At 29.0% G+C, this 11,487-nt stretch overlaps 1 protein-coding gene across 3 annotated transcripts; it reads right to left on the bottom strand.

Moving 5' to 3' along the window:
* Window positions 1-4,000: 4,000 nt before the first annotated feature.
* LOC108748871 (vacuole membrane protein 1-like) lies at window positions 4,001-8,392 on the bottom strand. 3 transcript variants are annotated; one of them, XM_018487257.1, is made up of 6 exons: window positions 8,068-8,392; window positions 7,350-7,375; window positions 6,256-6,597; window positions 4,696-5,205; window positions 4,319-4,588; window positions 4,115-4,246 (listed from the first exon to the last, which is right to left on the bottom strand). In XM_018487257.1, the coding sequence occupies exons 3-6, from the start codon at window positions 6,577-6,579 to the stop codon at window positions 4,115-4,117; spliced, it is 1,236 nt and encodes a 411-aa protein (XP_018342759.1). In that variant the 5' UTR covers window positions 6,580-6,597; window positions 7,350-7,375; window positions 8,068-8,392. The 3 variants fall into 3 exon arrangements, with proteins under 3 accessions (XP_018342760.1, XP_018342759.1, XP_018342758.1); XM_018487256.1 differs by lacking the exon at window positions 7,350-7,375; XM_018487258.1 differs by lacking the exons at window positions 7,350-7,375; window positions 8,068-8,392 and having other exon boundaries at window positions 4,001-4,246; window positions 6,256-6,579.
* Between the last annotated feature and the right edge of the window lie 3,095 nt (window positions 8,393-11,487).

The raw sequence follows: 11,487 nt of genomic DNA, 5'->3' as shown, positions 1-11,487 counted from the left end.
ATCAGTATATTTATAAATTTTTTTATTGTAATAAAATTTTATGAAATTACATATTAGTATTATGGATATTTACATACATTTATGGAATATTTATTATTATCATCGTTATCGTTGTCGTTGTTGTTATTCACATGAACGTATAAATAAGATTATAATAAAAATTGTTACAATTTTTGATGAAATTAGAAATTTGAAATTATCATTAGAAACAAGTAAGTCATATGATTGTAATCTTCTTTTGATTAACATTAATTAATTTATTAATAATATAATAATAGAAAACTAATCGTGTTTTGTAGAAGTACATTATTGTAGACGTATGGGATAATATAAATCATAAAAACAAGATAAACATAAATATTTACTGCATTGTGAACATCTTACGAATAAATTTTTTTTGCAGCAAAATAATTTTTTCTAATATCTAGCGGAAAACAGATTTGATTGACATTATGAAAATAGCTTTTTTCAGAAATCAATTTTTATGAAAATCAAATTTTTCATTCTAAAATGAAATTTATTCTAAAACTCATCGAAAGATGTTCACAATGCAATAAATATTTATGTTTTTCTTGTTTTTATCTTGATTTATATCATCCAGTACAATGTACGTCTACAAAACACGATTAGTTTCAAATTATTATTAATAAATCGATTAATATTAATTAATCAAAAAAAGATTACAAACATATGACTTGTTCCTAATCATAATTTCCAATTTATAATTTTATCAGAAACTGTAACAGTTTTTATTACAATCTTATTTATGCGTTCATGAATAATAACAACGACAATGAATAATAACATTCATGATGATAACAATGATAATAAATACTTTATAAATAAATGTTTGTTGTAACCACAAAAATGTACGTAAATGTACTATATGTAGCACGATTATATGAATCAAATATCGATTTATCATCTTCAGCCTTGAAAAGTGAACGACTATATAGTTTACATCCATTTTGTCAGAGGGTAATAATGCGCGGCAGCATTTTGTGATTACAGGTTTTAGGTCGTCATGTACTCTTTTAGGTTTTTCTCTGATCTCATTTTACAGTGACGCTGTAAGTTGGAGAGTTACATGACATTTTCCCAAAAAATTAGACTGGAAAATGTCAGTACAAAAACGTCTAGATAACACGATTTTAATTTGTACAGATTAGTAACACTGTGAAGTAATAATACCTAATTCACACTGGATGCAGCAGGCGTTAAGTAGTGGAGCAGCAACCAATCAGTGAGGCGATATTTACAGTGGCGTAAACAATATTGCCTAGCTGATATGTGGCATAATGGTGAATTAGGCATAAGTCCATAAGTTCGTCCATAAGTTCAGTAGTGGTTCATACCACAACTTACTACTTCAACATTACTAAAGCCCGATTGCACTAATGTTACTTTGACTTTAAACAAGGTTTAAAATTATCTCTATCTTGTTTTAAACCAAAAAGAGATAAGGACAAAGAGAATTTTAAACCTCGCTTGAAATTAAAGTCACGTTGATGCAACCAAAGCTATTCTGTACAAATTAAAATCGTGTTGCCTAGAGGTTTTCGTTAGTACCAACATTTTTCCAGTTTAGTTTTTCGTGAAAATGTCATATAACCTAATGGAAAAATTTTTTACTTTTTATTCTAGAAAAAAAGTTTCATAATTGATACCTTGATTATTAATCTAAGCTACGTTCCAAAATGTTCTCTCCGAGGAAGATTTTACTCTATATGCTACAGTATACTTTATGTATACTATATATTTCGAATAAAATTTTTCTCAGAGAGGAAGTTTTGAAACATAGCCCTAACTTAGTAATCGATCGATTATTCCGGATCTACAATAAATTTTTAAACCTTAAATCGTAAAGAATGGACAAATCACAATCATTTATTCTCCTCGCATTCAATTGTAGTTGAAATGGACGAATCACAATCAATTCTTTTTTGGCTATAATTGGTCAATTTCTTATTGCTTAAGTTTAAAATTTGGCCTTAGTCCAGATCTACAATAGGTTTTTTAAGTTTTAAACCGTAAGAAACTGACCAATTACAGCCGAATACCAGAAGAATAATCAATTGTGATTCGTCCATTTCTTATGGCTTACGGCTTAAAAATCTATTGTAGATCCAGGTTTAAGAACGATTTTTACCAAGCTTTGGTTAACCAGTTTACTTTTTACAAGATTCCAACTAAAACTGATGTTGAAGAAAAAATACAAACTGATGAGTTAATACATTTACATTTATATTTATAATTTCTCTCTGCGTTTTTTTTTCGATATATTTTTTAAGGCTTGAACACAATAGGCACAGGCAATAGGGAATAACAAGACAATCAGAGCTCTGATTTTGTTTGACATTATATTCCAGAGCTCTGATTCGACGGTTTGTTATTTCCTGTTGCCTTAGTTGGAACAAAAAGTTTAGTTTCCTACAAAATTACTAGATTGTTAAGTTAACCGAGCTTAGTAAGGCGATATATAGTACTGGACGGGGCATGCGGCGAAATCTCCTTGATCTTTCGTCTTGACGGACCTAGAAAGAATAAAGCGTGGAGCACAGACTCTTACATAATGTATAACATGTAATACGTAAGAAAATGTATCAATCAACGTCCTTCGTTTCTTTTTTTTTTCATAAAAATAGAAATAAAGAACTCAGATTAATTAAATTTTTTATGCATTTCGTGTTATGCGTTATGCAAAAATCTGTGCTCCCCGCTTAAGGTAGCTAAGAATTATGGGCACGGAACTCTTCTTCTACTCTTGTCCTATTGGTCGAATTATGCTTCAAGAGAAAGAAGACAGTAGTAGTATTCAGTACAATAGTAGTTAGTGTATTCTTTAAAGTCAGAAGCCATCACAGATCAATACTGATGATTATCGTACTGCATTAGTACTAAATGCAGTACGATAATTCTAAACTTACATTATTAATTATTAGATACAAAATAAAATTTAAAATATACTAATATTTTCGACACAGCTATCGGAACACAATCAGATAAACGATGTTAACCTATCAGAAATCAGATACATCGGAATACATGGTTTCTAGGTTGAAATTGTTAATTTTTTTATTCCTAATTCCTTATTCCTTTTATTGTGCGCAGGGCCTAAAGTCACCCGAAGTGTCAACCGTGATTGATCAATTCTGCTGAACAGCAAATGCTATTGATAAGTTCCTAGTAAATATAATTTAAGTAAATGTAATAATCGATCGATTAAATTAATCAGAGACCACACAGACCCAAATATAAAAACAATATCAAAATTTAAATTTTCAAAAATCTTTAAAATTCAGAGCTAAAAAGAAACAAGTCAAACATTTTATGAATTATTTTCTTCTATTATAATATTTATATTTTACAAAAAAAATTTCGTTTCATAATAACAAATTAACACCTTTTTATTGCATTATTTAATTCTTAATAATTTATTGTTAAGAATTTTTTATTCTTAACAATTTATCGTTTTATATTCTTAATAATTTATTCGTTTCGTGTATCAGTCATTTATTACATATTCTTTTATTAATGCGAAAAATGGGTTGATAATTCAAGATTTGTCACTCTTATGTGTGCTTAAAACGCGTATACAAAACTTATTTGGCTATACTAGTTTTATTGATTACAGTATTTTTTTATCATTCGTAATGTCTTAATTCAATCCGTGCTATCGATGTAATGCGCAGAAGCTTGAATATCAATTGATTGTGCAAGTTGCAGAATATCATTAGATATTTGTTTCATGCACTGTACATAAATCTTGTTTATAAAAGATTCGGTGTTTATATACACACACGCACACACACTCATACACGAGCGCACACGCACATCTATATAACAGGATATCCATACAACAGATAGTTTTATAAAGTATTGTAACAATATGAATGATATTCAGAAAAAAAAGAGAATAAAGTTGCTTAATGTTGCACTGTCATGTACAAAATGATTCTTCAATACTGAAATTATATGAAATTTTGACACATTTCTTGTATTCTCTTATTTTTCTTATTTTGTTAAAAAGGGGAATTATATTTATCTATATATAAATATGTTGCAGAGTGGAACTAATTTCATATGTCTAACTATCCTATGTCTTTTATAAGTTTTAATCAATAGCAGGCTTAGTTCGTCTACGATGATGATTTCGTGCTAATGCATGAATAATGGTCACTAAGAAATAACAAATCATTAACGCTACAAATTTGTCAAACAACCATGATATTGTAGTCGCTCCTTCCTACAAAAAAAAAGGTTTATTTTAAATTAGGTACATATTGTGCATTTATATCTTCTAAAACTAATAACTTACCATAGACGATTTATCATGTAACTTTTGTTTCTGTGCAATGAAATATTTCTTTAATGGTTCTTGGAATTTTGTACCAACAAACGGCACGATTGCTAATAAGCTAATAAATTTATCTAAGAGTTCTTCATTGAAGGCTATGATCACTGCTAATTGCTGTATGTGCATTTTAATAACAGCCTTTCCCAGAAGGGTTGCGCCAAAGAACCTCCAGAATGGAATGAGATAATGTCCACATGTCAAACCAGCTAGGTCAAACAATGGATTTGGAATCTGCAAAATTTTGTTATAATATATTCAACATGAAAAAGATAAACGATATTAAATAACTGCTTAAAAAATCTTTTATATATATAAAAAAAATTTACTTATGTACATACCGATGCACAAGCTAGTATGCCCCAAAATCCAGCTTTTTCAACAAATCGCTTCATATTTAATTTAATACGCATTACAAACGATACGTTCTCTCCATTTTCTAAGGCTTCCAAAGCCTCCAATTCTTTCAGATCTTCTTGATCGAAATTTTCATTCTTATTATTCTTTCTACTCATTCTTGCAGCTCTGGCCATAAAATATGGCGGTAACTCACCAAGTGCAGTACCAGCTCCCCACAGCATGGCCTCTACATGTACTTTTTTCATGATATTTAATATACCTACTGTCCACATTGGATCAATCTTTGTCGGGCATATTATTTGATCAGGATATGGTGGTTCAGGAAAGTTTAGAGCACCGCATTCATATGCTGCCATAGTAACAGCTGCTATATGTGGTCCTAAGTATAATACAAAGGTATGCAAACCTGTCCCGAGACCTACACTTGATAATACACCTAATCCTACCCAATATAACCACCATATAATTTTGGCTTCCCACAATTTAAAAATCTGAAAATAAAACGAATACATTACTTTACATTAATCTAAATAATCAAATAACAAATAAAAAATTAATCTTTAATTAACGTAATTGTACATATTATCAATCTTTTCTTGAAATTTAATTTTCAAAACTCTTCTACTTTTAATTCACTTATGATTTAAAAATAATCAAATTATTCTGATTCAAGATTTTTTAGAAAATAAATTGTGGTTGAAAGAGAAAGCTACGAATCAAAGCTAGTTGTTAATTGCTAATACTTAGGCCCAGTTCCATAACTCACGGTTAACTCTTAACCGAAATTCAACTTGTTTCTCATCTCTTTCTGATTTTAGAATTGGAAAGGGACAATGAATAAACTGAACCTCGGTTAAAAGTTAACCGTGAGTTGTGGAACTGGGCCTTAATCTATATTCCAAATCCTATCGCTATAAACATTTAAATGTTTCCACTTTCATTAGGTCATTTTCAATGTAACTTATAAAAATTACAATTGAAAAATAAAAATAAAAATAAAAAAGTCGCAATATTGGTTGTATAATAATTTCATGATTAAATATAAAAATTGAGTAAAAATTGTCACATGATTAAACGTTAAAAATTGTTTGAATTTAAATAAAGTAGAATAAGATTTGTCACATTATTAAAACGTTTTATGATCCGCATGATCATGTGACAATTTTTACTCAATTTTTATATTTAATCATGGAACTATTATATAACCGATATTGCGACTTTTTTTTTTTTATTTTCATTTTTCAAAATTGTAATTTTTATAAATAACACTGAAGATGATCTAATGAAGGTGGAAACGTTTATATGCTAAATGTTAGGATTTGAAACATAGATATTAATTATTAATATTAATTATTAGCAATTAACAATTAGTTTTGACTCGTAGTCTTTCTCTCCTTTAACAATTTATGATTTAAAGTTTTGGACATTTTTAAAAGTCGACTAATTAAATGAAAAATAATCAGGAAAATATTAAACAGAAATATAGGCAAAAATAAGAATTCTGTTAACACATATCTAGAATTATAAGTAATCTAATGTACCTCTTGTTGGGGACCAGAAATTCTGCTTGATAGAAGAAATAATATTATAATTGAAATCATAGCGCATACAGTCTGTTTGTAGAGCAATGTTTTCTTCATTAAACTAAGCACATTAATAATTGCTTCACTAAAAAAGTAACGTAAAGTTGTAATTGGATGTTGCCAGAGTGTTAAGTGATCTGAATCCAAATTTGAAACACTATGTGGATGGCTTGAATTATGTTCCATCGCTGGAGTGGATATTCTTTTTCCAGCACTTCTTTGAGCTCCATTAGTGGAAACTTGATCTTTTGAACGTTGAATGGCAGTAGAATTACCCAGCATGGTATTTTCTAAATTAATCTGTGAACAAAGAATATAATGTATTAACAAAGAATGTGACGCAGACGCACACGTATTAATAACAACTTATTTAATGATAGCTTATGTATCTTTCAAACATTAGTATTTTTATACGTAATTTAAGAAATATGCATCTCATAAATTCTTTCTTACAACATAAATAAATATTTATTATCTAACAAGTTCCTATATAATCACATAAATAAAATAATATAATAGAAAATAAAGTTCTTTAATTCTTTATGATAGAAAACATTTTATAATTTACTCCAGTTATGTTAGTATCAGTTTCAATATTTATAATTATATATGTAGAATCACATTGTTTAAATTCACAAATCTTATCCATTATATAACTTTAAGGAGTTATTCAGTGCAAGCACAAGAATATGAATTCTAATATTATTGTAATAAATATAGAGAGTATCATATATAATGAAAAGAATTATAAGAGACCTTGACACTATCAGTACAAAATATGGCAGATGAGTTACTATAGATCAAAGGTCAAATAGTTATCCAATATAAACATAAATTGCTTTCTAGAATTACTGTTCTTTTTGGATATAATAGACAAGAAAATTTATCGTTGTTACTAATAAATGTTTTAGTTAATAATTGTCTTAAGAAATTTATTCTACAATTAAAAGAAGAAAAACTAAAAAATCAATATAAATAAAATCTTATAACACCATGCAATCGCTGTTTTATATTCTATATGACTAATTGTAATGTCATTTAAATACTTTTACTACATATTCCTTAGTTAATACTTGCTCTGCGAGATAAAAATTGTGAATGTCAACTTTCATTAATGTTTACACAAAACAAAAATTAGAGAATCTAAACTAGAATGCAAATAATTCTCCTAAGTATCATATCTGTAAGGTTATGTACTCTTATTGTAAATCCAATACATATAAATGGAGTTTATTTTAAATTACGAGAAGTTAAAACATTGAAATAAAAAAAGCTTAAATTCTATTCTATTATTTCTTACAATATGGAAGTATATATCATAGATTTTAATACAAATAGGATAAACGATGATATTGAGCTATTAACAAATTTTAAATTTTATAATGATAATCAATTAATTGGCAAATTGTTCATTGTTTTGTTATACATTTCATATTAGTTCAATATCACATTACACTTCATACTTGCAATTATCACGCTCAATTATACCTAAGCATATTGCTTATCCATTGTACATTAAAGTACACTAATTATCGTGATAATTGCCCCGAAAATTGTAGGCTCATGATAAAAGCTCGCTAAACTATGTAATGTTCCGATTGAATTTCAACATATTGTAATCGAGAAAGAACAATATCTCATAAATTTCATACGAGAACATATTGATATATTTTACAATTCCAATCCTCGAAATTTTCATTATCTTTCATGATCGATTTTCTTTAGTATAACTACATAAAGCAATAAAATTATTTCGCGTAAATGAATTACCTTTTCAATTTTAAGATCTTATTTACGATATATGTACATTCAGGAGATCACACAGTACGATGACTTTTTTTCCTATATCATCGTGGGGAGTGAAAGGGAGTATTAAACAATTTTAATACAAGTCTTGTGAGGTTTCCCAACCTTTGCACCGTTTATCACGATTAATTACTGTCAAATCACTTATGACGTGACCACTTACACATATGTACATATGCATACATGCGTGTGTACATATACATATGTACATACAATATTTCTGAAACATATATACGTTACACGTATAATAAATATGTCAGAAACGTATCACCACGCGACATAAATATCACATGAGCGCAATGAAGCGTAACGAGCAACTCAGGGAAGGGGGAGAGAGGGATTTCTCTTTCACTTCTCCACCTTCAATATAAATATCTGTCCTTTTTCATTATTTCCCCTCCTTTCACTCTTTTTATTCAATTTCTTTTTATGTCAAAGAGATACGTAAAAAGTTCCTTCGACCATCCTCTTACAGATTTATTAAAATTCTACATATGGCATTTGTCTAGAAATTATCGTTTAATCTTGCAATTCTTCGAATAAAATCTCGAGAATTTCGAGATCTTTTCGAAATATTTTTGAAGGTCTTAAGTTCTCACGTGGAGCATTTGAAGAACTGCAAATGAGATCTATGAGTACAGAAGCATCTCATTTGACCACGTAGCGATTGATCACACCATTCAGAGCAACTGAAACTTAAAATTTTTCTACTGGATCGACCAATCAGGAGATTAAATTACAAATTGGCCAATTGGCAACGTGGACAATCGAATATCACTCACATGTGAGATATTGAAATTAATTATTAGAAAGGTGTGGGAAGAGAACTTATTACAGTTTATTAGACAAAGTGAAAATTACAAAAATGAGCAAACTCACTAGGTATTAACCAATGAAGTTATAAATATTCTAGTAAATTCCACTTTCGTAATTTTCTCGTTTCAAGAACCGTAATAAGCCCCCTGGGAGTCAATTCTATATCTTTAAACAAAATAAAAATTACAAGTGAGCAAATTTACTAAGTGTTGACCAATGAAATTATCAGTATTCTAGTAAATTCGCTCTCTTTTATAATTTTCATCTCGTTTCAAGAAACCGATTCAGAATCAATTCCCTGATATTTAAAAATAAACATCGCTTACTAAAGTCTTTAGAAAATACACATGAGCGCAATAAAGCGTAATGAGCAACTCAGGGAAGAGGGAGAGAGAGATTTCTCCTTCACTTTTCCACCTTCAATATAAATATTCGTCCTTTTTTATTATTCTCCTTCCTTGCTCCTCCTTTCTCATTTTTTATTCAATTTCTTTTTATGTCAAAGAGATACATAAAAAGTTCTTTGACCCTCCTGTTTATTTTCCAGATTTAAATGTATTTTTCAATGGAATATATTTTTTTCCATTGAAATATATAAATTCTTCTTTACAAAGAAATTCCTTAGGGCCGATTTCACCAACATCGATCAAGCTTAATTATGATTAACTGTCAATCGCAATTGGTCAATTCTACTACGCGATTGGTTAATCAACAGCTAATTAAAGCTATGTTCCAAAATTGACTGTCAGCACTAAAAATTTATAGTGCATGTGAAGTAAATTGTAGCATTTTCAGTGCTGGCAGTAAATTTGGAACACATTCGCACGGCGGAAGTTAGCGCGGTAACCAATCAATTTACTTGCTCGGAAGTAATTGATATATAATTTTCACCGCGCGACAAAAGTTGGATTGAGTTCAACTTTTGTCGCGCGGCGGAAGTAATATTACATCATTTCTAAAAGTTTTGCATCGTAAGGCCGACTTAAAACATAGAATTATTGTTTAGTGCAATAATTTCCGCCACACAGTAAGCGTTACTGCGTTCTGTGTGCAGGAGTTATAAAGCTGAAATCAGACTACGCATTGAAGATGGAGAATAAAAATTAAAGATTAAAATTTGACCTATGAGGACAAAGAAATTTTAGCTCTTATTGTTTTTATTGATCAAATTTTAATCTTTTAGTCTTCAATCTCAATCTTTAATGAGTAGTCTGATTCCGATCTAATTCCAATTGTTATTTCGCTTAATAACAAATGCAATTGGGCAATTCCAATGGACCAATCGTCGATCAAAGAGTATGGTTCACTTGACGTTACCAATGCTTTGAAGCGTTTGATTGACCAATCAGAAGAAAGAATTTTACTATTAACCAATCAAAAAATACTTCAAAACTAGATAGCAACGTTCATTTTTCTTAGGGTACATTGTCCACTTTTCAAGATTGAAGATGATAAATCGATATTTGATTCAAATAATCGCGTTACATATAGCACAATTATATGAACCAAATATCGATTTATCTACAGCCTTGAAAAGTGGATAATGTATCCTAAGAAAAATGGATGTTGCTATATAGTTTACATTTACTTAGTCAGAACGCAGTAGTGCGCGACAGCATTTTGCAATTACAGATTTTGTGCCGTCATGTCCTCTCTCAGGTTTCTCTCTTGTGCATAAACATATGCGTAAAGAAAATTATCCATTACATTTCTCTTATAAAATCACATGTAAAATGTAATTGGATTTTCTTTATGCATACGTTTATGCGATTGTGCAAGTTTGTTTGGATATATCCTACGGCCAATAAAAACACTTCCTATGTCGTTATGTACAAGATAGCGAATTTTAATCATTGCGCAGAACGTAACGTGACAAAAATGTATCCGAAAAATGAGCATATCTTTAGGGATTCCGCACAATAAAAGAAACAGGGAACAAAAAACAGAGAATAAGAATTTTAACCTATCAGAAATCATGTATTGTGGAATATACAGTTTCTCATAGATTGAAAGTCTGATTCTATGTTATTTGTTCTCTGTTCCTTTTATTGTGGCGGAGCCCCTTATATGTACTTCTACTACAGCCTAAGTACATACAGTATGGACACTGAACTTTTTATGTGGTTCACTTCAATTTTTAATGCGCATGCGTCAGTTTTCAATCAGGAAAATGACCTTCAGTAAGTTGAAATTGTAGATTAGGCTAGGTTACTTGGATCTCCTTCCTATAAAATATAATTAATAAAATTAAGTTTTACTAAAAAATTAAATTAAATTTTTTCAGAGACACTATATTGTATAGACTGTTATATTTTTTTGTATACGATAAAGTATTCTCGTAATAAAGTATGCATTTGTGTACGTATATTATTAAATTATAACTTCACATTTAATTACAATTTTTATGCATTATATTATTTTTTCACACATAATTATTTAATTACAATTTTCATATAGTATTTAATCAATTATTATTTTTAGTTTATTTATTACTGTTTAATATTATTATTATTATTGTAAATATTATTTTTATATAATGAGTTTGTTAACATTATATTATTATAAAAT

Source organism: Trachymyrmex septentrionalis, unplaced genomic scaffold (assembly GCF_001594115.1).
Source record: "Trachymyrmex septentrionalis isolate Tsep2-gDNA-1 unplaced genomic scaffold, Tsep1.0 scaffold25, whole genome shotgun sequence".
In the NCBI taxonomy this organism is placed as follows: Eukaryota; Metazoa; Arthropoda; class Insecta; order Hymenoptera; family Formicidae; genus Trachymyrmex; species Trachymyrmex septentrionalis.
This window is presented reverse-complemented; position numbering and strand designations above follow the sequence as displayed.

Excerpts from the sequence above, each read along its gene's own strand:
- LOC108748871 (XM_018487257.1), bottom strand. The coding sequence starts at position 6,579 with ATGCTGGGTAATTCTACTGCCATTCAACGTTCAAAAGATCAAGTTTCC. Across the intron at positions 5,206-6,255 it reads TTTCTGGTCCCCAACAAGAG|ATTTTTAAATTGTGGGAAGC; the intron begins GTACATTAGATT and ends TTTTATTTTCAG. Across the intron at positions 4,247-4,318 it reads TACATGATAAATCGTCTATG|GAAGGAGCGACTACAATATC; the intron begins GTAAGTTATTAG and ends TTTTTTTTGTAG.